The 27,938-nt window shown below is 36.6% G+C and overlaps 1 protein-coding gene across 1 annotated transcript in view; it reads left to right on the top strand.

Annotated features, from left to right (window-relative positions):
* The first annotated feature begins 1,363 nt into the window (after positions 1 to 1,363).
* Positions 1,364 to 27,938, top strand: part of LOC134743231 (MAP kinase-interacting serine/threonine-protein kinase 1-like) — a 35,808-nt gene continuing 9,233 nt past the window's right edge. Inside the window, exons 1-3 of the mRNA XM_063676634.1 lie at positions 1,364 to 1,715; positions 18,688 to 18,876; positions 20,503 to 20,744. Coding sequence (XP_063532704.1) covers positions 1,679 to 1,715; positions 18,688 to 18,876; positions 20,503 to 20,744 — 468 coding nt within the window. The 5' untranslated portion in view covers positions 1,364 to 1,678. The remainder of the gene's footprint in view (positions 1,716 to 18,687; positions 18,877 to 20,502; positions 20,745 to 27,938) is intronic.

Genomic DNA, 27,938 nt, shown 5'->3' with positions numbered 1-27,938 from the left:
GGGTACCACGTGCGCTGGCCAAGTATTCGGATTGCTCTGCTAAATCAATGTTATCAATGTAACGGTGACCTCAAGATCCGTAACAACTTGTCTTTACCGGAGAGCGCAATAGACTGGCTCATCTAAGCATTTTATGTACCCTTGTGAATGTGCGCTGAAAGCGAATGGAATAAGACCCGTGTACGCGGCCGCTCCCTCAGTTTGTTTGTCAACAAACGTCCTGCGAAGGTTACGTAAGGGAAGACAAAGGATCACTATTGCGAGTATTGCCTAACACCATAACCGCTTAACATTAACAAAACTTAACATACAACTGGGAGATGAAGTGATCCTTGAAGGACTGAAACTTATTCAGTAAAGAAACTGGTTTCAATGGGCGACTTTTACTATTATTCGATAACCAGTTACTCTACTGGGCATGTCTTGTATTTTTTTTAAGATTACATTGCCTGATGCTAGCACATGTAATTCGTTGTCTTACTTGCCTACGGTTTTATTATTCTTCGTGGGATATTAGTTCATTTTTAAAATCGTAATCTAGATTCTCAACGATTACGTGTCCTTAGTCCGAAATGATGCAATATTTATGTTTGCGGATATTATTTTGCTGGTTAAAAATAATTACAGGATTAAACGAACTTACCTGAAGTGAAGTTCTATCCTGATTATATGTAGTGCTTAGTCCGAGGTAGTTATTTGTTATAGACAAAGCGATATACATAATAAGTGAAGTAAAATCATCTATTAACTGACCATACGTAAACCTTGGTTGAGTTGAGATAGTATCTTCCGATGTTCCGTTAAGTAATTTACTTAGTAAGTAATTTAGTTTAGTTTAGTATGTAATCTCAATCTCTCACGAATCTTATGATTAATTAAGTGACGTTCAGTCAGTTGAGTCACGAAATAACGTAACAACACTAGCAACTGATGCAATATGATATAATAGATATCTACAACATTTACAAATGAAAACAATGAATCCACACTATCCACATCAGTTTAAAATATAGTCGCGATTTGGTTGTAATAACTAGATTCGACGATTTTCAAATAGGTAGAAGTCTTTAGACTTGTACTGCACAGCAAGGTAACGCTAGTTGCCTTTGATTACCGAATAACATCTGGTCTGTAATAATAATCTCAAACAGGAAGACGTTAACTATCACACCATATTCTCTGAAGATGGTGAGCATCTTGGTGAAAAAATAAACGATAAAAAAATATAAACACGTCAGCGGAGTGCGAGCGAGAACGCAAGCGCGGATGAAGAGGGTACGCGAACGACGCAACGATCGGAGGGAGCGCGGGGCGCGCGGGGTACAACTGCGCGTCGAGCCGGCTGCGGCCCCTACCCACTCAAACACTCAATCTGAATCAGTTGGATTTTAGAACATCGGACGGGCGGGCGTGTATAGAATGGATCGCTAACCACATCAGCAGTTTTTTTTTAATTCCGCCTTCTAGCAGTGTTTGTTTATACCTTTCGGCACACTATCCGCAAATCCTTCTCGATTGTGGTGCTTTAAATTAATTTATCTTCGCATTTAATTTTCTGTTGTCCCGATTTCACATCGAGAAGGCGGCCGCACCAAGTTTGAAAGCGGCTTTTCAAGAGTAGTACACCTACTCGTATTTTTTCAATATCGCTGTGTCAACGCATCAGGCAGCCATCAGGATGGTGAAGAAAATTTCAGAAGAGAGTGTCGATAGCGGTGAGTGAATAATTCAATATTCCATTGTTTGTTTTCTCATTGACCGGTGTCGTATACTTGGTAGTCATGTGTGTGTGTGTGTGCGTGTGTGTGTATGTATACAGTACAATCATCTGATGTGCCCGACCGGCTTTTGTGTTCAACTGCGTAATTGGGCCTCCTGCTGTTGCCATAGCACCATATTACGTTTCGATTAATTGAGCTTGATGATTACAAAACGCGCGTTCATAATACGAGTTTTGGAAACTACCCTCCATTTAGGTTCTATATTTATTTTTAAAGACAGTGGACGTTAAGTATATACAGGGTGGATTTTCTAAATAGGTCAGCGAGGGCAGCTACCAGATCACGTGCTGCTACGGGAAAACTAAATTGGCGTGATAGAAAACTGTGAATAAAATTTCACGTTTTCTCCATAGTAAATGTATGGAAAAAGTTTTTTTTTAGTTTGTGGCTTTTTACTTTTAGTACATTACCGTAAGTTGAACCCTAGGAAACTGTTGATACTGGATAGGAATGGCATCGATTGGCATTAAAAAATAGCATGTGAAAAATAAGTTTTCATTTTCATACAAATTGTATCCTATACAAGCTTTTGATCCTGGATAGAAATGGGATCGATTAGCATCAAAAAAAAAGTTTGTCAAAAATTACCTTTTTCTGGCAACCTGTATGTTTTTTTCAAAATCTGTAAACGCCAATCTTCATTAATTTGAAATCGAGGGACGGTCTTCTAAGACCGTTTTCGTGTAGCAGCACGGGATCTGGTAGCTGCCCTCACTGACCCATTTAGAAATTCCGCCCTGTATATCATAATATATCATATAATATGATACATGTAAAGCCAACCAAATATTTTTTCGTTGGCTATACAGAAGATTTAGGTATCTGATTTAGGTATTTCCAGTAGGCGTTATCTTTATTTCATACCTGTCTGTTGCTTGGTTGGTTACCCTTCTTAGCAGTCTTAGCACTAAGTTCCTTACCTTGTCTATCAGTCAATGCAACTTTGTCCACATTTTTTACAGAATACCTGTTTCATATTTGTTACAATTCCGAAGTTCAAAGATGGGATAAGCATTAACCAAAGTTATTGTTTAGGGAGCCCAAGAGGGGATTTTTGTATGTACTCGAGCGCGTCAGATAATGATATGAGTGATATTTTTGTACCCCGTGGAGTCTACCGTAAAGGTCTACAATCTACTTAACGATTTTTTAGCCCTCCACCAACCCCCCGAAATTTAACTACCTTTACTACTTTTAGCCGTCTATGTTGAGCCGTTGGTTGGTGGAGGGTTCGACAAATCGTTAATCAGATTGTGGATTTGGTCATATTAGTCCAAATTATCGCGTGTCGAACTTGTGGTCGTCAGATTAAGGAAATGCGTACAAATATGTGTCATATTAAGTTATAAAAAAATATACCATTAACTTGGATCAAATCCACAATCTACTTAACGATTTTTTAACCCTCCACCAATCCCCCGAAATTTAACTACCTTTACTACTTTTAGCCGTCTATGTTGAGCCGTTGGTTGGTGGAGGGTTCAACAAATCGTTAATCAGATTGTGGATTTGGTCATATTAGTCCAAATTATCGTGTGTCGAACTTGTGGTCGTCAGATTAAGGAAATGCGTACAAATATGTGTCATATTAAGTTATAAAAAAATATACCATTAACTTGGACCAAATCCACAATCTACTTAACGATTTTTTAACCCTCCTAACCCCCCGAAATTTAACTACCTTTACTACTTTTAGCCGTCTATGTTGAGCCGTTGGTTGGTGGAGGGTTCAACAAATCGTTAATCAGATTGTGGATTTGGTCATATTAGTCCAAATTATCGTGTGTCGAACTTGTGGTCGTCAGATTAAGGAAATGCGTACAAATATGTGTCATATTATCATATTAAGTTATAAAAAAATATACCATTTACTTGGACCAAATCCACAATCTACTTAACGATTTTTTAACCCTCCACCAACCCCTCGAAATTTAACTACCTTTACTACTTTTAGCCGTCTATGTTGAACCGTTGGTTGGTGGAGGGTTCAACAAATCGTTAATCAGATTGTGGATTTGGTCATATTAGTCCAAATTATCGTGTGTCGAACTTGTGGTCGTCAGATTAAGGAAATGCGTACAAATATGTGTCATATTAAGTTATAAAAAATATACCATTAACTTGGATCAAATCCACAATCTACTTAACGATTTTTTAACCCTCCACCAACCCCCCGAAATTTAACTACCCTTACTACTTTTAGCCGTCTATGTTGAGCCGTTGGTTGGTGGAGGGTTCAACAAATCGTTAATCAGATTGTGGATTTGGTCATATTAGTCCAAATTATCGTGTGTCGAACTTGTGGTCGTCAGATTAAGGAAATGCGTACAAATATGTGTCATATTAAGTTATAAAAAAATATACCATTAACTTGTACCAAATCCACAATCTACTTAACGATTTTTTAACCCTCCACCAACCTCCCGAAATTTAACTACCTTTACTACTTTTAGCCGTCTATGTTGAGCCGTTGGTTGGTGGAGGGTTCAACAAATCGTTAATCAGATTGTGGATTTGGTCATATTAGTCCAAATTATCGTGTGTCGAACTTGTGGTCGTCAGATTAAGGAAATGCGTACAAATATGTCATATTATCATATTAAGTTATAAAAAAATATACCATTAACTTGGACCAAATCCACAATCTTCTTAATTTTTTTTTTAACCCTCCACCAACCCCCCGAAATTTAACTACCTTTACTACTTTTAGCCGTCTATGTTGAACCGTTGGTTGGTGGAGGGTTCAACAAATCGTTAATCAGATTGTGGATTTGGTCATATTAGTCCAAATTATCGTGTGTCGAACTTGTGGTCGTCAGATTAAGGAAATGCGTACAAATATGTGTCATATTAAGTTATAAAAAAATATACCATTAACTTGGACCAAATCCACAATCTACTTAACGATTTTTTAACCCTCCACCAACCCCCCCGAAATTTAACTACCTTTACTACTTTTAGCCGTCTATGTTGAGCCGTTGGTTGGTGGAGGTTTCAACAAATCGTTAATCAGATTGGGGATTTGGTCATATTAGTCCAAATTATCGTGTGTCGAACTTGTGGTCGTCAGATTAAGGAAATGCGGTCAAATATGTGTCATATCAAGTTATAAAAAAAATATACCATTAACTGGGACCAAATCCACAATCTACTTAACGATTTTTTTAACCCTCCACCAACCCCCCGAAATTTAAGAAATCTGTAGTCGCTTTCCTGCACGGTGAAAAACAAAATCTTATACATAAACTTTTTTTCTTATGTAATATTTCGATTCCAATAGGTCTCTACGACGCTCGAGTAACTACACATTTAGCATCGCCGGCTCTCCAGCTATTATATTGATAGTCCGCGTTCGTGCATATATTAGGCATGTTCTTCTAACTCCGTAAAAGCCTCAAGTTATCATAAAGTTTTACTTCGCTATATGTGACGTTTTCAATCAAAAGGTACCCCATTGTCGCTTACCATAAGGACGATATTGGATTGTATCTATACGAATAACCTGTCAGAGCGTCCTTATGGTAAGCGACAATCGAGGGCTGAGCGGTCAAACCCGATAGATAAGTCGAGATATTTTTTTATTCAAATAAGAACTCCACGTATACATATACCTAGTTCTAATTTCAAAAACCCTTTTGCTCGAGTTATCGGATTTGAGCACACCCCTCGCAACGTGGTACCTTTTGATTGAAAACAACACGTATACTTCTTTAATTATATCAATATTTCATTACACCTTTCTTTGAAACTTGATATCGGCGGCTTTTAGCACATTTTGTTTTACCACATTATTGTTTCTAAAACTTATTATTTACGATCACACTCATCTTAGTCCTGACCCTAGACAAGCTTGAAGTCGCGTAGCCAACAATTCGCAATTGTCCATCATTCAACCTAACTTTATTACCTATGAAGTGTGACCGTGTGCCTATGTTCACTTGTATTGGTTTTATGGCTATTTCTATTGTTGTCTAAGGTTAGTTCTATTAACTGACGAGGGTTATTATTCAATAGCTATGTGAAGGTAGAACGGAATAATAAACTGCCTTTCCTGAAGATCTGTAGCAGGAAAGATTCCTACATAGACCACATTTCGGTCTGCTACGGTTATAGTCTTCGGAGCCGGTTGTAGACGTTCTCCTTAGTAGGTAACATTCCTCCTAACCGCGAACTCACCTCATTTGTTCGTATATGTCAAAATATTCATGTAGCATCAGCTATATAGACTTTCCCTAGTAAAGAATAACACAAGAGATCCAGCCTCATGTAAGTCTTTCTCTAGTAAAAAACAAAAGGGATGCAGTTTCGTGTTGTTTTACGTTTCATGTTGATCTTTGACTGTTCAGTTGGTGGCTTGAGATGAGACCCAGCAACACTCCTGCTATCCATACCAACCGAACCAATTAAGTTTAAGACGTAATATCGAAGGGAGCCAGAAAATACTCGTCGGTACCTATAACGTTCAGTGTTCAGTGCACGCTAGTTGTGCAATTTAACCGTTGTAAATGTCAAGGTTCGCCGTTCTTCTAGCGGACGTTGACCGATCAGATATACGTTCGTATAACAAGATACCAACCTAATAAAAGTATGTAATTATGAATACATTATTTTGCTGAATAATTTTTTCGCATAATTGTTACTAGTTAGCAACCGCTGCTACAACTTTTGACTGATGAAAACAACGGAGAACCACGTGTAAATTTTTTCCTGTAAATGTAATAAACACGCGATTGTATTTAAGGGCATGGATTAAAAAAGGCAAGAGAAATCATGCAAAAGTTGACTAAGTTTGCGAAATAACACGAGTTTTCTGAAAATTTATTGTTGCCCTTATCCTTGTTGCTAAAAATCGTAATACGTTTTGTATGGTAAACCTTTATTCGTTCTATTTTCTTTGTATTACAATTTCTAGCAACAAAAACTAGTACCAAACAGATAATAATGTTACTTGAACGTCCATGGCAAGTTTCATGTAACATGTTATATTTTATCAAGTCGTTTTAAAATGAGAGCTTTACTTCAATTGTATGGCGGCAGCTTGGTTCGTGAGACTCTTAAAACACAGCTCTTTATTTTTTTTAGATCCTTTTGTCTTAAACTTAACATCAATATTCAAATAGAATACAATCGTGTTTCTAAACGCATGCATCGGAACAAAATATACGAAACATCCAACTCTTTGCCATTTTTTTCGAAAAAAATAACTTCCCAGTTTCCCGTCCCCGCCCGAAATTAATATAGTTAGATTTCATAGGAATTGCTATTGTTATAACTTTTTAGCAGATGTTTTTCAGGAAACCGTGTAATATGAATCTACGGAACGTGATATCCTACACAAAGGAAAATTGTTTCTTTTTGATTTAACATTCATTATAGACGCACAATACTGAAATCAAATTGCTTTCTGAATGAGAAATTATAGAATTTTTTCCATAGGTACAATGTACCTCGAAATGATGTTGTTCAACTATTAACGCTGTTTCCATCTCAGATAAGATTTCATTGTTTTCGCGTGAATCGAATTGTGAAAGAATGCGTTGAAAATTTAACACAATTCCATTAGTGTTCCCCCTTACTGTGGTACCTATCGTTTCCACAACAACAGTGGCTCCCAAGCGTGACGCCGCAGCGTTCATTGTCAAGGTCAGCGAATAAAACAAAACATAACTGCGTTTTAGCTTATGTAATAGGGACCTACCTACCTATGTGAGATAAGCTCACCGAGAGTGAATTTCCACAGGTGACCTCGGGGGGCTATTTTGCGCATGTCTAGTCTGTACGCTTACGTCCTAGGTTTATTATAGGTTTAGAATTTTCACTGTGTGTAATTGACGGAAGGTGCTATAATTGACGCCCAAAATGGGGTGAAGGGTTAAAATATCTCAGTAGTTGTTTGCAAGAATTACGAGTTAACTCAAAAGCAAAAACGGGTCTTTTTCAATGGAAATTTGAACAAAGTGATTGCCTTTGCTCTTGACTTGATGATACATGTATGTATTTGATTTTATGGTAATTATGCGTGTTGAAATACGCGACACGTGAGTTTTTATCAAATTGTTTCCCCGTTGTTACAATTCCGTGTGCCTCCAGTCACACATTAATAATTTTCCATTTCAGTAATGGTGATTGGAAAGCAGTCATTCGTGTCTATCAGCTGAGTTAATCGAGTAACCTTGACCGTGACTCCTTCGTGTTCGGCGTAATACCCCTCCCTCCCTTCCCTCCCCACCCCTTATTGCGCGTTGCTTCTGCAAATCGATTTTCGTCCCGAATGAAGTTGCATAGGGTTTTGGCATGGCTATTTTTAGACAACCCTCGCGCCACCATATTTACGTTTCCAACTTTAAACTTCGTGTACCTATATTTAAAACCAGACCGTTCATAACTGGTTTTTATCTGACAAGTGACAACGTTAACCCTTAAATGCATGTTTTTTTCTTTTTGCCTGAAATTTATATATATGTGTTACGTAATTGTTTGCCGATTCTGGGAAAAAAAATTCAATCATCGATTTTCACTGCTAAATCAGTGTTAGAATTTACATAGGCTAAATCATATTTATGTAAATATATAATTTTCAGTAAGATATATATGAAAAATGTTATTACCATCAGAAAGGTGATACTTGTACGTATGATAAATATTTTAAATATAAAATAATTGCAAACAAAAAAAAACGCCTAAATCACCAACTTTTCCAAATTTTCCTATTTTCCGCGATTTCGTCTTAAAACAAATGTAATTTTTTTAAACTAAAATATTGCGCAAATTTGAATAAAACATCTGAAAGTGTATTAATTTACGATCAAAATAATTATACAGGACCAAATCAATTTTATCAAATTATGTATAAAATTGTGTTTTTTGTTGTGTAGACTGCATCCATCACTATGCATTTAAGAGCCAACAGGAGTGGTCATTTCTCCATACAAACGTACTCGACTGTTTCCTCCCTGGTTTTTGAAGCTAGAGGAATGATTTTTTCAACACAGATTAATATTGTCAATATCTGTGTCGGTGTGTTTTGCTTTTTTTGATATTTTTGTTTTTTAAGGCGCTAGAGCCCTTCAAACATGGCCAAAAATGGCCTCACTGACTATGCCGCAATGCGAGGCGTGCTATTCAAAACTGGTATCAATTAGCCAAAAAATCAAAACAGTCCGACACAGACAATTTCATAATCATTTAGATTTCTAAATTTGGTTACGATTGCTTAAGTTTTGGAGGAGGAAACAGTCGAGTACGAAACCTCGATTTTTGAGATTTTTACGCAGGATTTTTCGCCTAAGCTGCAGTTGTCCTTATCGCACTAATTTTAGGGGCGGGGTCAAGTTTCTAAATACGTACACGGACAGAAAAGTGATGGGCAATAGTCGACATTGAAAGTCGATAATCTAGTGATGTGATAAGTTATCGATAAACCATAACAAAGTCGCGATTTGCCTCTTAGTAGGCGAAGTAAGTAAAGTGAGTATGCACTTTGGCCTCAGGGGATATCGTTTAACACTATTTATTATTCCTTGGTTCATACAAAGCTGAGCTGACGCACTAGCTACGAGATTAAGTCCTGGCTACCCCCCAAAAAGGGAGGGGAAAAGTCGGCTTCTGCGGTCCAGTTTGCCTCTATTTCTACCTATCTCTTGATATGAGATCAAATTTGGTATAAATTTTGTGTAAATTAGGGACGAATAATTTATTTTAGAAATAATAGTTTCACATTTTCATACACAAATCTGAATATACGAACGAAAAATTAAAAATATATATAATTTTTGGTCACAGATTTGCTCTTTAGAAGCAAATTGTGGTGATTTGCACTAAAAATTAATTACACAATTTAGTTTATTCATTCTTTATTTAGAAAAGTATCAGTTCTAAGTACGTATTATTATATTGCTTTATATTTTACAATTTTCACTATTATTCAAAAATTTATTTTAAACAAAGTATTAATTTTATTAAAACTTTTGTGACGTGATCTCATGAAAGGGGCTCCACGAGGCGAAATACTTTTTACGCCAATTATTTTCTTTTTTTTTAAATTTACAACAAAGACGAAAGTTCGAAAAAAATGTGGTTACTTAATAATTGCCTAACTTGTTGAAAAAATTACTTTACATAATATCAATTTATAACCGTAGTATATTCCATGATATGTTTTAAATACACCATATTATTTCCTAATTTTTAAAAGAATATTTAATACCTTTAAAATAATATCTGTCTGTCTGTCTGTCAATCTGCCTGTCCGTCTGTCACCAGGCTGTATCTCGTGAACCGTGATAGCTAAAAAGTTGCAATATTTACGGATGATGTATTTCTGTTGCCGCTATAACAACAAATACTAAAAACAGAATAAAATATTTTTTTAAGTGGGGCTCCCAAACAACAAACGGGATTTTTTGCCGTTTTTTGCGTAATGGTACGGAACCGATTCGCACTTGGCCGTTTTTTGTTAATAGCTTTGAACTTTTTTATGTGGGAATAAACGCTTCGAATACATTTTTCTAGACATCATTCTGAATCCAATGAGGTATCATACGTATTTTTAGGAGTTAGTATCTCTATTAGTGGCAGCCGTACAAGCCCAATTTCAAAGAAAAACCGCAAATCGATGTACAGGTTAGCCGTTTGGCACACGCATACTAAGAGGTCAAAACAAAATTTTTGACCCGCAGTTTCTAAAAAAATCCCTTAGGAGGGGTATGCTGAAACATTTTTTTTGTATGAAAAAAAACATATTTTTTTTCCAAAAACCTATCGTGTGTGGTATCATACGAAAGGGCTTTTTGAGGCGATTCTAAAATTATACCACATCATTACATTTTAGCCATTTTTTTGTAAATTAAAACAAATAGAATTTTCAAAACACACCAAGTTTGGGGTCAAGTTAAAGGGTTAAGTAGAACTGTGTCACTTTGTATTGAAAAAAAAAACTAAATAAATTTTTTATTGCTTTTTTGGGGTTACATATGAGGATATCACGTATCATTTGTACAAAAAAAATCAGCCATATCGTATCTGGAGGAACCCAAACTTGGTATGTTTTGAAAATTCTTTTTCTTTCAATTTAAGAAAAAACCGGCCAAGTGCGAATCGGAATCGGGCGCCGAGGGTTCCATACATTACACAATTTAAACAATGTATTTTTATGTGAAACGTGAGTGAAAGGTAAATTGCGGTTTACGATTTATAACGTATTAAAAAAAAACTACTAACTAGATCTCGTTCAAACCAGTTCTCGGTAAAAGTTGGCAAGGTAATGTACATCATATATTTTTTCAGTTTTATCATTCTCTTATTTTAGAAGTTAGAGGGGGGGGTTACACATTTTACCACTTTGGAAGTGTCTCTCGGTCTCGCGCAAACTATTCAGTTTAGAAAAAAAATATATGAGAAACCTCAATATCATTTTTGAAGACCTATCCATAGATACCACACACGTATGGGTTTGATGAAAAAAAAAATTTTTGGGTTTGGGAACCCCTAAAATTTTTTTTTTCCTATTTTTGAGTGAAAATCTTAATGCGGTTCACAGAATACATCTACTTACCAAGTTTCAACAGTTCTTATAGTTTCGGAAAGAAGTGGCTGTGACATACGGACGGACGACAGACAGACAGACATGACGAATCCATAAGGGTTCCGTTTTTTGCCATTTGGCTACGGAACCCTAAAAATGGCTAAAATGCAATGATGTGGTATATTTTCAGAATCGCTTCAAAAAGCCCTTTCGTATGATAGATGAGAAGTATACGATAGGTTTAAAAAAAAAGTTTTTTTTTATACAAAATAAGGTTTCAGCACTCCCCTCCTAAGGGAATTTTTTTTAGGAACTGCGGGTCAAAATTTTTGTTTTGACTAGTATATACGTGTACCAAACGGCTAACCTGTACATCGATTTGCGGTTTTTTTATGCGAACAGCTTACACTATTTTTTTCACCACCTTGAACCTTTTGTAGACTAGACTATTGTCCCAAAATATTGGGCGACGACCGGTCGTCTGGCCTAGGAGGTAGTGACCCTGCCTGTGAAGCCGATGGTCCTGGGTTCGATGATATGATATGATGAGCACAGATATTTGTTCCTTAGTCATGGGTGTTTTCTATTTGTATTTAAGTATTTATATATTATGTATATCGTTGTCTGAGTACCCATAACACAAGCCTCCTTGGGCTTACCGTGGGACTTAGTCAATCTGTGTAAGAATGTCCTATAATATTGATTTAATATTTATTATTATTTATTTATTTATTGGGTTTCATATTTATTCCGATCAGAATTAGGAGCTCTTCAATTTATACCTATTTTTATCAAAATCTGACACATAAATAAAAAAACGGACCATCAATAAAACTGTATAATTACATCAAAGTAAGAAATATCACATGTCACATGTTTCTTTATTATGATAATTTTATCTAACCTGAGGCTTTCTTTTTTTCTATTCAACGGAGCCGGAGAGCGGCAAATTTGTTTTTCAAGACGCTTGCTCGAAAAGATCTTATTTCATGCAGGTGTACTGAAGGGAAAAGGCCTATATTGTTCCCGCGGGAGTTATAGCTTTCTTTTTTAATTAGGTATGTCACTAATTCATACGAACCAAGTAAGTTATAAGTAAAATACTTTGTTTAAAATCAAGGTATAAGGGAGTTTTACTTTTAAAATACTCACGACTATAATTTAATATTTTTGTTTATCATATTTAAAAATATTTAATTGGATTAATTTAACAGCCGTTATCTTGTATGTTTTTATACAACAATGTTTTCTTGTATGTCCATGTTATGTTATGTTTTTTTACTATTCTGTAACTCGAAATGTTAATTAGATTGCAGGTTGTAGAAGGATATTGAATTTAGTTACTAAAAACGCGAGCGGCGTGAGGCCGGCGAGGAGCGCAAATAACGTGCGCGTCGGTGTGCGTGCACCACACACACTGGGATAGTGCCTCGGTACGCGGTACCGCCCCCGTCAGCGCGACGACGATATTCTCTTTCAAATCTCAAAATTGAGTTTGGTCTCGGCTCCTGTTGGCTCTTAAGGGTTAAATGAAGAGTTCTGATTTAAGAAGCCAATGTATTTTTGTTGTATCCTTACTACGATTTAGGTAGTGTTCATGAATGTGGACAATGTGGTGTCAGTCACATGCCTCATAAATAACAGTTTTAGAAAACCTTAATCTGGTTTCACTTTGTATTTAACTAAAATTATTGTTTTCGTTCAAGCTTCCACAAGTATCGTGGCTGGAGTGAATATTTTATTAACTAAAATTATTGTTTTCGTTCAAGCTTCCACAAGTATCGTGGCTGGAGTAAATATTTTATTTACTAAAATTATTGTTTTCGTTCAAGCTTCCACAAGTATCGTGGCTGGAGTGAATATTTTATTAACTACGCCGCAGTTTGGTGTTGCGTGTCGACACCGGTCCTTACTATAAAAGGAATCTCGAAATGGGTACCTTGATGTAAAGGAGTATTTTATGCGTTATCTTTATTAGCGGCCTACATGGGGGCTAAATCTGTTAGTAGTGAAAGTAGTTTAGCATGCAGGCTATCATTGAAGTTTCACTGAGATACTATCTGGCTGTGCGGTAGCCGTTTCAGAAGGCAATTTACTTTATAGTTCTAATTCTCTAATCTACTCTCTAAATACCTCTGCAACTGCTTAAGTTGCATTTCACAGGGCATATTAAGTTCCTTTCCGACTTTACGTTTGTATCAATATTTTTGAATCCTAGATTCCTGCAAAAGTCTATCTATATAACGAAGAATTGTAAAACATATTTTGGGAAAATGTTTTTTTTTGCCAACCTTCCAAAAATTCACCCTGGTCTCGGTCTCAACATAACTGATGGCAAATGATGATAGGTCCTTAGTACCAAAAGAGTCTCATTGGCTCTGTAATACGACGACCCTATGCCTATTCTTACTCTTGTCTCGTCATCATTTTGAAGCACGCATAGAAATTACTGCATACGTGACTATGATACAGCGAAATAAACTCTTTTGTTTCAATTGTTGGTTGTAAACTTCATTGCATCCAATTAGAAAGCGATTGTTTCTATCTGCTTAAGGGTACAATAAAAGTATACTGGGCCTGCGTTCGGCAACTAAGTCGTGCCCAAGCGTAAATGCCAGCAACCAGATTAGAAAGTATAGAAATCCGTAGGCTTAGGGCACGACTATTGGCGACATTATTAGTTAACTTTGTATCAAACACGTTTCCAGGACCAGATTGCAAGCTAAGGGATTTCAAATGTATAAAAATTTGAAGTAACTGCTACTCGTTATTTTGATAAATCGTGTGCGTAATCCTGACTATTTAACCTAATTTATATTACGCTTTAGCGTGACGTGACTCGATTAATTAATTCCTCTATTCGCTTTGTATTGTAATTATTAAGTTTTTATATTTTTATTTAAAAAAAAAAGTATAATACATTTTAAACTTATACTAGGTTCGCCAAACTTGCGTTTAACGAAATGCGAATTGCGTTTATTGAAATTAGTAAGTTCTGAGGCCTTAAGCGCATGAATTGAATAGGCAGGATGACCGGCGCTTCTAATGACATAACGCATATTAATTTGAATAGTGAGTGGGTCAGTTTACATAATCATATTGGCGGACCTTTTAGGATGATTTAATAAGAACGGAAACGCGAAATGAAGCGATACTTTCAATATCATTAATAAAGCTTGGCGACTTACTAGGCCAACTCTGTAAAATAAATGAATCCATTAACGCACGGCCTTTTAAAACTGTATGACTTGTATTATCAATTTAACAGCGTTTTATAGTATTGTTCACTGCCTATTGCACATAAATTTAAACGAATCAATGCGAATCGTTCGCCTTTCCGCCCTTTCCATTCCGTTAGTTCGGATTCGGTTCGCCGGCTAACAATGGCCCGGCCGATTTGCGATACGTTTGGACAATTATCCCGCATATAGTGTATTTCGGTGTTTATATATACCAGGTAGGTACCATACCCAGCCTATAGGACAGCTGTTTATCAGCTGTTAAGCATCATGTCATGATCGTCCGTGTAGTGACCGTGTAAACGAAGCTGAAAAATTGCTGTGGTATTTCGTCAATTTCAGTCGACCGAACTTTCTTTTTAACAACGCAAAGTTTTTTTTATTTGTTGGCAACACAGTTAACTAAAGATTTACATAACAACTGGCCACGTTGCCCGGGGTGTGTTGGCACGGCCACGTGGTGTCGCGTGTCACGCGATCTCCACGCGACACTTCTTAAAAAACAATAAAATACAAATAGCAGATTCTGATAACACTACAGTATTAGAGTTTTGAATGATTCACGGTTAGTTTCACTAGACTTATATTGACCGGGATATAGACCGTGGTCGCGTGTGTCGCGTTGAGAGACAGCCAGCGTTTATGCCGTACGTCAAGGGTGTGACAGACAAGATATCAAAGATACTAAATAACTACTCTGTAAAAACTATCTTCACCCCGCACAGGAAAATTGCACAATTTCTGCGGTCGCCTAGACAATTTTCCCCTGGAAAAACCTGGTGTATACAAAGTTGAGTGCAGCTGTGGTAGTTCGTACATTGGGCAGACCAAACGCACTATTGCCTGCAGAATTAAAGAACACATTGCTGCGGTCAAGAACAATGACGTTCGCAAGTCAGCTATTGCTCAGCATCTCCTTGAGTCGGGTACAAATCACTGGATCGAGTTGCATAGTCCCAAGGTCATTTCGACAGAACGCCACTATATACCAAGATTGGTAAGAGAAGCCGTTGAAATTCACTAATACAAAAATTTCAATCGTGAAGATGGGTTTAAACTATCAAATGTGTGGAATCCTGTGATTTGTTTGTGTAAAAAACCAGTGATATCCGAATCAAACACGCGTAGTGACACCGTGAGTGTAGTGTGTTTGGACAGACCAACGATTGTGAACGCGACCGGACCAACAAGTGTGAATGCGACCGTTGGTAACGTTGAAAGTGAACGCAGCCGACGCGCAAGAATGAGGGTAGACAGAGCGCTGTCTACACAACTTTGACACCCACCCGCTATCTTCAGTCACCCGTGAACATGATGCATGTAACTGCGTCGAAATATCGGGACCTTACAAATAATACAAAAGGTAATCACGGTCTATATCCCGGTCAATATAAGTCTAGTGATACTACAGTATTAACTAAATAACTGTCCATCCCCCCTAAAGCTTCAGCATGCTCTGATAAAAACTGGTTTGATTGTGTAATTTGTTTATTGCGTATTTTGTCTGATCAATCTCAAATGTTAGTAAACTGTTTGGATTAACGACGAAATGGAAATAAATATATCAAACGTGTCAAGAAAAGAGTTCATTCCGAGATCAAAATTACACATGACGCAATCGAACCATAAAAATATTCCGCTTTGCTCTTGTATAAGTTTTGACTGCGACTCTGCTCCCGGAGGCTATGGAAACTATGGAGATTAAATAGAACCGTTTAATACTATTGTAAACAAACACAAATAGCAATATTATTCAATGTTGTTATTGAGACAGGAAGCTCTGTTGAAACGGGAGATTGTGTGTGTGTGGGCGTATCTTATTGTTACCATTGCTTGCTATTGCGCACTGTTCTATCTGATATTGTCATAGCCCAACGTGCACTTCACGGAAACCAAAACAAATCTGATCTTGATATGCTTAACAGCTGTACATAATTGGAAGTCACACAATACTTGTTTTCCTGGGGAAAATGCTCGAAAAACCGTTGAAATAGCCCTGCTCTGAGTAGTTAAGTACGTCCTACGATGACCTCATTGCTTGTAAGTTTCTTTTTTATCACTAAACCGCACGAACAGCATAATTGTTCTAACACAATCGCTCTGCAGTTCAGTTTCGCCTTTTCATATATTTTTTTCTATTTACACGACCAGTAATTTTCCTTTTTAGGGTTCCGTAGCCAAAGGGTAAAAACGGGACCCTATTACTAAGACTCCGCTGTCCGTCTGTCCGTCCGTCTGTCTGTCTTCACAGATGATGTATTTCTGTTGCCGCTATAACAACAAATACTAAAAAGTACGGAACCCTCGGTGCGCGAGTCCGACTCGCACTTGGCCGGTTTTTTCGTGTTACTCTGTTCTGTTCGAGAGCCCTATATATCTTTATATCGTTTTAAGATATTTTAGACTATACTTTTATTCAAAAAACATTGGTGTTCTACCAATACTCGATCGAGTATTAACTTCTTGTATTGTGTCATAAAATAACATTGGTAAGCGTAATTTGTATTTAATTAGCTGTTAGTCCAATGTTACCAATGAGTCCAGCTATAACTATCAGATGACGGCATCAGGAACCTCCGTCGCCATTCCCACCACGACCTCGCTAGCTCGCTACGTAACGCGGGCGCGGCGTACGCGCAGCGCGGGTGCGGCGGTCGTTGAACCGCGACTGTTTGCCAACTCAGCTTGCACGACAGATTATTGATATCGATGACTGCCATGCCACGTGGCTGATGAAAGGACCGCTTGTGAGGCTGCCAACTGGGATATGGGTGACGGTGGACACCTACGTATTTTTTTTAACGAAAGGAAAAAGTCGTTATAGGTTTTTAATAGCAAATCGTTTTTGAAACTAGAGCATTGGACTTAGCGAAATTATCAACGTCGAGTTCATCTAGAGAGCTACGCATATACCTACGATCTATAAATTAACTCTTGAATAGGTGGAGATTTATCATTTTACTACAACAATCTGGGAGCTGAAACGTTCATATTACGGATTCGACGAAGGAGAGCTCAAATTTCAGAACCATATTCTTACTTGAAAGTCTTAAAAACTACCTGACGTTTTCGAAAGTTCATCTATTCAAAACAATGTTAAACTGTTAGTATTACAAAAGCAAGCAAGCAACCACTGTGAAAACGTTGCAACAATAGCAGCTGGCACAACGTACGCGTTGAGTGAGAGCTGTCGATCGTCGCCATTGTATCGATGCAGCATGCATGATGCCTAGTTATTCATGCACTGCAGAAAAATAAGGGACTTCTTAATTCAGTCAACCTTACGGGTCACCGTCCTTTAGAGGTGGAGACAGTTTCCATACAGATGTATTGTACATAATCATGTGGCGGGGTGTGGTGTGATTGCTATTTTTAAATCACTTACTTAATTTATCATTTTATTTTGTTAACCACGTTAATTTACCTTTGCAAAAGAAAGGTAACTTGACATCAAGCTGAGGGGAGACCTTTTCAGTGACGTTTATGTTTTTTATTAATAAAAGTTTTGTATTAGATTTAAGCAATACTGTAAGCGTCCTGAATAAATTTATTTTCTCTTTCTTTCTTTCTTTCAAAAGCAAAATCATTTGCATGTTTTGTATTTTCGAATATTAATTAACGTGACTGGTGAAACCACAGTAGCTATTTTTTTTTATACATTACGCAAAACACTTTCGTATGGAAATTTAACTGTGAGTATCCTCCCTAATGTAATAAGTAGTACTTATTTTACATCTGGTTTAAGACTTCTTTGGGGATCGGCTTTTAAATGTGCGGCGTCTCACCTCGACCCCGTGATAATTAATCTTCCGTTGTTTTTACATCCTCGTTTCTCCTTGATGCTCACTTCTTATCTTCGCCCATTACGCACGCTTCGTGCAGTAGAAATTGAAGTAGGCACATACGAATTCCGACCCGCGTTCTCATTTTGCATGCAATTGTTGGCTTAAATGCTCATAAGGCCGTCTCATGACCTGAAATTTACACCTGCGCACTATTGTGACTATACAATACCATGTCATTATTGTCAATATTCTTTAAATACAAACTTTTATTAAAATATCACATGTAATAAGTATTACTTAAAAGTACAATTTAGGCTCCATAATAATCATACTTTATTTATCTTCTTTTTTGCCTGCAGGCGTAGGCCGTTGCAGCAGTCAGTCGTCGAGCGAGCGCGAGTCCGACGAGAGTCCGCGAGGCTCGGAGCCGTCGGCCCCCGTTCCCATACCTGACAGCGAGGATCTGCAACGGCGCAAGGAGGAGGCGCGAAGGAAGCGCCGGAGGAAGAAGCGCTCTGGAAGCTCGGTGGTCACATCGTGTTTTCAAGGTACAGTCACACATTCCCAAAATTCTCAAGGTGCGTCTAAATCTAGCAAATGTGCCACGAGCGTGCACGCATTATGCTTCAGTTTGCAGCTCGTTCAAGGCTCCCAAAAAGTATGCAATCTACAGCAAACTAAATGTGCGCATTCCCTAGATTTGGACGCACCTTTTAGTAATTGAACTAGGTTCTTTCAACAGAACAAGGCAACAACTATTAGCTAAATTTTCGTAGGTATTACAGAATCCTAAATGTCGTATCATTTTCAAGGTGAACCGTGAAAAATCACTGAACTTTGCTGTCGTAGTTAATATTCAAATGGTAGCTTGAGTCATGCGGTAGTCAAAATAAGGCACTCGACAGACAGACAGGATCACCATGACTGAAGCAATAATCATAAGTAGGGAATTATCAATAGGTATCGGTATTCGGTATCGACGCTTCGAATGCTGTCAACAATTTGATTAGGTATTCTATTAAATCGTGTCAAGGTGGGCTTGAATAATGACCAAATTGTAAACAGTTTCCGTATTTAAATTGACAAATGGGTGCTCAACGTGATGTTTAGTAAATTACACTTGTAACGTTCAAGGAGTTAAAAATCCCTTCGAATGGCCTTAGTTAGGTTATTGAATCATAGTTTATATTAGCATTATATGTAAGATGCACAACCATCGCTTCTGTTTCTATGGCTGTTTGTACGTTTCCGCCAGTTCACTGCTATTGTAGTTATGCATTTGGTATCGTATTATTCGTATACAAAAATAAGGTTTTACAACTTTTCTGTAACGTAGAAGTCGTAGGACATAGAAACAAGGAACTTTAATCAAACACTAAGAAACAGGAAGTTTACTGACCCGAGCATAGGTAGCTGACGAAGTCTACATTTATTACCAACATGACATATATTTATTTATAATTATTTTAGCTTAGCGCCAAAGGAAACAGGTTTTGTAACTTAGCTTTTGACCTATGCCACTTGTCAAAAATCGAGGTTTTCATCGATTTTTAACAAGTTTTGAATCGTACCTCCTACTTATGCACTATATATAGAATTGTAATACAAACGGCTATCGGTTCTTCAATCTTTTATCTCCATTTTTGTCTACCGGATTTTGAAAGAAATTAATACTTATTTATTTATGATTTTTTTAAACATTGTCTAAAAAAACACTTTTTTTGTATCTCGATTGCTGTGAAAGATCTTACATATACAAAATCTACATATTTGGGTTCGTCTTTGACGTCTAAAAATTTGTCTAATTTTAAACTAATTAACATAAAAGTTATGACCAGATAACCAGTTTTTTGGCCTAAAATTAATCAACTTTGATGCCAAATATCTCGAAAACATGAACTTTGAAGTAAATATGGGATACTATAAAGCCGTTCCTGTTAATATGATAAGCTACAAAAAACATAAGAAAACTAAGGGCATCAGATCGAAGATCATTGGGGCATGGGATCCCCTTAATACCTACCGGATACGGACGTTTCTGATGCAAAAGCAGCCTACATCAGATATCGGATATAGATAGATGTTATGAAGATAATAATAGAAAATCAATTTAGAAAGACGGGGCACTGTTAGGATCACTACGTTTGTATTTAACAGAATGTAACTTGTTCCAGACCTGTACAAGCTCACGGGCGAGGTATTGGGCGAGGGTGCGTACGCCTCGGTGCAGACTTGCGTTAACATCTACACTGGGCAGGAGTTCGCTGTGAAGATCATCGACAAAGTGCCGGGGCACGCCCGCGCCCGGGTGTTCCGCGAGGTGGAGACCTTCCACTACTGCCAGGGACACCCAAACATAATCCAGCTCATTGAATTCTTTGAGGACACCGACAAGTTTTATCTTGTCTTTGAGAAGGTAAGTGTAGTTAAAACATCCTTAAGTTTCTTTTTTTTTTCTTAAAATTGTGTCTTCTGGGCCACTGACTGGTTGAAGGCTTGGCTGAACGAAGCTGATTTGTATTACGTTAAGTAAATGTTATATAAAAACTAATTTTAATCCTAAAAGTCAGCTACCTTCTACTAATACGTAAGGTATGTAAGGATTTGAACAGTTATCGTTTTGTGAAAAACTTGTCATGATTTTATCGTTTTGCCCGATGATAAATAAATGCACAATAATGGAAAGATCTGTTACTTGTGGCATGGAACTTATCATATTCATATCATATTTCTATCTAATTGCCAGAATACAAATGCATCGTAAAGCAAAACTCTTTTTGTGTACGTGAAAATCAGTGATCGGAATAGGCAGAGTATAAATACCTAAACTTGGTAGAACAAAGTCATAAAGTGGAGACTGCCTTGCGATAACATTTTTTTTCGGGACTAAAGTCCCGGAAACGTACGAAGTAAATAATATTGTTATAAATACGGTAAAAAACAATGCATTCCTCGTTTTTGTTCAATACAAGCAATAGGCGTAAAATAAAATAACCAATTTGTTTCTGCAACTTTCCATATATATTTCTTAAATCTAAATACACACATATTGTCAATTAAATATTAGTTGCGAATATGATCCTGATTCTGACGACATATACTTAGATTTAAGAAATATACATAATCATTATTATTATTTTTTAATGTTATAAGCTGATTTGTTAGAACATTTTCCCGAACTCATTATTTCTTCGAAGTAAATTTTCCGTTCGCATTTTTCCCCGAAAGTTTTTTTTTACAGTATTATAGTTTTCTGATTATTTATTTTATTGCTTTCTTTTTTTTCTATGAGTATATTTTACTATCGTCTTTTTTCAATGCAGCATATTTACACTTTCGGGATTATATTAAAACGGTTTTTTTCCAATGATGAATATTTAGACAATTTAAATAACAAATATAAAAAAAAGTTTTCGTTTAAGAGCATCTATCTATATAATATTTAAATGTTGTCAATTAGGAAGGCCTAATGTTGATTTGTTTCATCATTTATAAAAGTTTGTCAGGTATAATTATAAATTAAATCACTGTATTGATAAGAATCTGGGGGCACGGCAGTGCCCCCGCCAAGTCGAGCGCGTAGCAAACACTGCCGTACCATACTTTACTGGAACCATTTCGCCGCATTTTCAGGCCCCTATTTGAGAACCTCTGGATAAGGCCAGAAACCAGAACGCAGAAATTTTCGTCATCCAGTAAGCTATAATCACATACTTAAAATCCAAAATTTCAAGTCTGTAGGTCATTTAGTTCCGAAGCTAAGTGAAAGCAAAGTTTCGCATTTATGACACTCACTCACTCACTCACTCATGATCATCAAAATAGAACTAGTACTTCCCATAAACTCAGAGAGCTGAAATTTGGTACTGATATAGGGTTTAATGGCCACATAAAGGGAAAACTATAATAATATATATAAAAACTAGGATAATCGAAGATCTGGAGTACCTGGTGACCCTGATTAGAAAAAACAAGAGCCCAACCAAACTATTAGAGATATCGACATATACCGCCTTTACAAAAAATATTTAACTTGGTATGGTGATAGTTAGATGATGAATCGGCCTGCTTCATTTAAGCCCACGTTTCTACAAAAAGAAGTGAAATCCCATCAAAAACATTCTGTAAAAAACTAGCCAAGTCTTCGATGGAGCTGCTTGTTTATCTCTAAAAAGTAATGAAATCTAGACAAAGTCGTGCCAAGTCTAAGGTTCCTTACTGCGATTTCTTTATTATTTATAGTTAATGTTGTGTGACTTGGACGTTGACTTGTTGTTGTAAATTCAAATATAAAGGTATTCACCTTTTTCAACACATTTGTACACAGAGGATTACGTAGTATGAATGTTCGTTGAGAATATAATTTGAAAACTCTTTATACGTTACTGGGTACAAGTCAACGGTCAAGTCACACAACATTAACTAAAAATAATAAAGACATCTCAGTAAGGAACCTTACACTTGGCACGACTTTGTCTAGATTTCATTACTTTTTACCTTGCACCTTGAGTGTACCAACTCTTATTTATTGAATGTATGAAATTTACTGTTATGTTGTAAGTTCTTAATTAAAAACATTTTAAAGCATTTTTAATTTTTATTCCTAAACTATATCTTAAACTTATCTTAAAAACTTATCTTAAAAAAAATAACATTCAATTCATTGTAACATAACATAAATACCACTGATTAAACACAAACACTGAACATTCCTTTAAAAAGCGTAAAAAAACTGTTGAAACTTATCTAATATTTTAAGTAAGATAACTTTTCAATGCAATGCCCGATATCTATGACATTCGTTAAATAACTGTCAATAATGTTCTGGATTTTTTGGTCCATGTGAATGAATTTTAGTGCTCTTTTGCGAGAAACCGTTTTTAATTCAGCTTGAAGGATCTTGAAATCAAAGTCTTTTGATTGTTCTTTCAAATTTGAAATCATGTTAAACAAGCTGCGGTTTCTCTGCATCTCTTTATTAAGATGGCTGTGGAACCCCTCCACAACATTGTTGGTTCTATGTCTCTGTGCATAGCATGAAACCAGCCTAATTTGTTTCATGGAAAACCACTGAGAGGCCATATATCTGTTGAATTTTTCAACCGCTGGTAGAGTCGGGGGCTTTCCTGAAACGGTGTACCATCCTTCCAGTATTTTGGAATCTGGTAAATGTGCGATAGCGACACATTTAGCCACGTAGCTGCTGCCTTCACGAGTTAGCGTCATCCCAAATTGCTCAGCCTTACTCCACACTGCTTGCGTGAAGTGGAAGTAACAACCTGAGACTTTTGTAGTCTCAAATACTATCTTCATCGCATTAATTGCGGCTACCTCAAAATCCATCTTGGCATATTTGGGTGAGAAATTGGGTATAGTATTCTTAATAGCAAGGAATAATTTTTCATAAGTGCTCTGTTTTTTATTACCAAGCAAGGCGTATATAAATGGGACCACATTTGTGTGCTCTTCAGTAGATCCTATATCCCCATGAATGGTATAAAGCTGGGTGTACGGCTTCGGGACAATTTTAAACGTTCCGTCAAAAAAGTAGGTGTCAACGTGTTTGACGTAGTCCTTGCATTGTTCGCTAATGAATATTAGGATATTATCTTCATTATATACCAAAAAGTTTTCCGATAAAAAATCTGGGATGATGACGTCTTCACAAGTCTGGAAGGTATTACTCCCCGAAGCCTTTTTCTGTGCTGCGTACAAAGAATCCCGCTTTTCATAAAATGTTGGGACTTTGTCGACATACTCTATCCGGTTATGAAATTTTCGCATTTCTTCCTTAAAAATTAAAGGGACAGGTCGAAAATCAGTAGCAACTTTTTTCTTAAGAGCAATAATCGATTCTTCGACGTCGATGCTCTCATAATCGGGTATGCACGAGTGATCCTTGGATTTTAGAATTGTTGGTTCCTTAGAACTAACTGTTATAGTCCCATTACAATATTTTGTAGAACATCGCCACACTGAAGAATCTTTGTTGGCCCGGTGGAAGTAATGTCGACGTCCAGCTCTTATCAGCAGTTGCCCACCGTGAGTGCTTTCGATGAACTTAAAATTGGTATTGTCACTACACTCACTACTACTGGATGAATCTGAATCCATTTTTAGTATCCAATGTTAAATTCGAACCAAACGACGTAGGTGAAATTTGGCAGACTTACGAAATCATTGTCAAACTCAACAAAAAATAATTACAATAGAACGTAGTGATTATATGCTCTTTGGTAGTAATCATAGTAATACGATAATCAAAGAGGTTTCCCGCTACACAACTGCAAACACTCGAATACATACTTACACTTACTCGATAGCGAATCTAACCAACCTAACTACTTGTTGCAGCTAATCAATTCCTCATAAAACGAGTAGCATGATTCACTGTATACTTACCAATATCCAGGGGCAGTCACTTTATATTTGTAAAAATTGTTTAGGTACCAATAGGTTAAGGGCCGATACAGACGGACTACAACCCAACTGCATTTTGTATAGACAACGTGCAGTCGGAGTTCCCATACATGTTTCGGTTAGACTGCAGTCAGTCTGTAGCGGCTCTAAGTTACGTTACGTTAGGTAGGTTTAATTAGCATATAAGGTCTTTGAGAGATGTATATATCTTATAATAACGTTTAAGAAGAAACGCGAAATGAAAAAACAAAAAAATAATAATTATGGTACATATGGATTTTACCGATCGGGGAACAATGCGAACGGAAAGTGTACTTACTGACTAAAATAACGAAAAGTATATTATGATGCATATGGATTTTACCGATCAGGGAAAAATGCGAACGGAAAATTTACTTCGAAGAAATAATGAGTTCGGGAAAATGTTCTAACAAATCCAGCAAGCTTCGTTGCTTAAACACGGTACTCGACTGAAAAGCTCTCTATTATATCACGATTGTATAAAATACTATTGTTCTCTGTAATATGTCTCGCGACGTACAATGATTGTTTTATACAATTAATGTAAATTTTATTTATCATCTTTTCAATAAAGCTTATAACATTAAAAAATAATAATAATGATTATGTATATTTCTTAAATCTAAGTATATGTCGTCAGAATCAGGATCATATTCGCAACTAATATTTAATTGACAATATGTGTGTATTTAGATTTAAGAAATATATATGGAAAGTTGCAGAAACAAATTGGTTATTTTATTTTACGCCTATTGCTTGTATTGAACAAAAACGAGGAATGCATTGTTTTTTACCGTATTTATAACAATATTATTTACTTCGTACGTTTCCGGGACTTTAGTCCCGAAAAAAAATGTTATCGCAAGGCAGTCTCCACTTTATGACTTTGTTCTACCAAGTTTAGGTATTTATACTCTGCCTATTCCGATCACTGGTGAAAATATCGGATAACTGTGACCCGACACTCTTGCCATTGTCTGTTTACATTGGTACTGTTACATGTATAATACGCTGCGCGTAAATACAATTTAAATCAGTCTATCCAGCGTAAAAAAAATCTACAAAATCCTAACGTCGCATCTTGCCGTCTCAGCTTTCAGATTGCCCAACTGTTTGCGAGTCCTTAGTACTCGGACCATACAAAATGTTTTATTTCGAAATAGCTGTAGGTAAAGAAACCTATAGCAAGTTATTATAGACGGTCGTTGGTCCTTGTTTGCCGTATATGCAAGCCTTAAGCTTTCTCTCGCAGTTACATCACGAAATCATGTAGGTACTTATACCACCATTATAGGCAGGGCAGGTATAGTTGGATGAAATAAATTTTCAACTAAAATGTCACTGCATTGTCAACGTCTAGGTTCAAAACAGTTGTTCTGACTCATATGTTCGGAATTTTTCATTTTTCCACTCTATTAGTCATGCAAAGGTACTCGTGTTCGCAAAGCCATCGCTTCGAGCACATTATTTTCAGGTTAACGAAATATTTAGTTACTGATGTAATGATAGGTACCTATTCTTATGTACAGATGTATTGCATAATTGTTTTCCATCGTATTTTCTCGGAAACGTTCGTATTCGTCATGCTACTTCAGTCAACCTCAGTACTTTTTGTACCAAGACTGACTAAAATAGCAAGACACGTTGGTACGTTTCCGTGAAAATACGATGGAAAATAATTATGCATTTACATCTGTATTCCTATTTTTTTTGACGCTTCACGGATTCATTAATATGTAAATATTCCATATTTTTGTATTAATGTCATATAATAAGACTTATAATGTGGTGAAAATATATCGTAGATATTTTCCGCTTTTAGCAATGACTCAACGAAACAGTCGCGCCATATGGATAAACACGCGTATCCCATATAATATAACAATGAAATTTCATCTGTTTTGTATTGTTCAGATATCGGTATTCGCAATATTGACATTCAGAATTTTGTTAATTCAACTTATTGTTATAGTTTTAAGGTAGACTAAAGACAAACTGTAGGTATTATACTAAAGTGCCTATGTAAACAATTACTCACTTCGTTATGGTGCGTGCATGTTATCTTTAAGCATTGAGGAAACAGATATGTCGTTGACCACTAACCCGACTACTGCAATAATAATTAAATTATAAAATTAATTTACTATTGTTGTGCTCCAGATAGTAACATCTCGCAGAGTTACTATTAGAGTATTGTGCATCCGGATTCATTGTTGTGAAGAGTAGAGAAAGCTGCGAGATCATAAGGATAGTGCAGCTGCCAAAGTTCTCTCATGGCCAGCCATACGATAAATAATTAGTATTGTTCTAGGCTGTAAATAACTAAATAGTATGAATGCCTGTCTGCATGCAATATTTTTTATATTACTTTGACGAGAAAATGTTAAAAAAAAAAACCGCTGAAGCCACAATAAAAACTTTACAAAAAAAGAAAACCGACTTCAAAAAGTATGTAATAAAATATTATCCTTTTTGCCAGTGCCAAGCCAAGTAGTAACAATAAAAGTCAAAAATAATCAGCTTTATTTTAAGTCTATAGGAGGTAGCTCCTTTCGAACAAAAAGACCGGACAAGTGCGAGTCGGACTCACCCACCGAGAGTTACGTACTTTTTTAGTATTTGTTGTTATAGTGGCAACAGAAATACATCATCTGTGAACATTTCAACTGTTATCTATCACGGTTCATGAGATACAGCCTGGTGACAGACAGACGGACAGAGGAGTCTTAGTAATAGGGTTACGTTTTTACCCTTTAGGTACGGAACCCTAAAAATAATTACTCAAATCGGACTACGGGTTTCGGAGTAATCGGTGAACGTACATAAAAAAAAAAAAATGCGACAACCGAACTCTACTCTTTCAAGGGATTTGTACACCTCCCTAAAGTTACCTGTTTCAGCTTGAAATGGTAGCTTGGTAGGTTCTACGTATTATAATTTATTGCTGTTTAAACGCTACTAGCAAGCTATCTCGTTACCGACTGCAAATCAATCCGTTCACGATACAGTGTTTAAATCCGGTAAGTGGCAGAACTTTGCAGTAGCCAGTGGTTTCCATTCGCGATCTAACGATCTTTCTTTACTATGTCTGCGATAACCTTAAATCTCGCAAAGCCACGAGAGGACTTTTAGATAAAATAACTACCTGTTTCGGCGTAATCTGCCTCTT

The sequence above is a fragment of the Cydia strobilella genome, chromosome 7 (assembly GCF_947568885.1).
Source record: "Cydia strobilella chromosome 7, ilCydStro3.1, whole genome shotgun sequence".
In the NCBI taxonomy this organism is placed as follows: domain Eukaryota; kingdom Metazoa; phylum Arthropoda; class Insecta; order Lepidoptera; family Tortricidae; genus Cydia; species Cydia strobilella.
The sequence above is the reverse complement of the archived record's forward strand: the minus strand, read 5'-3'. Positions and strand labels throughout refer to the sequence as shown.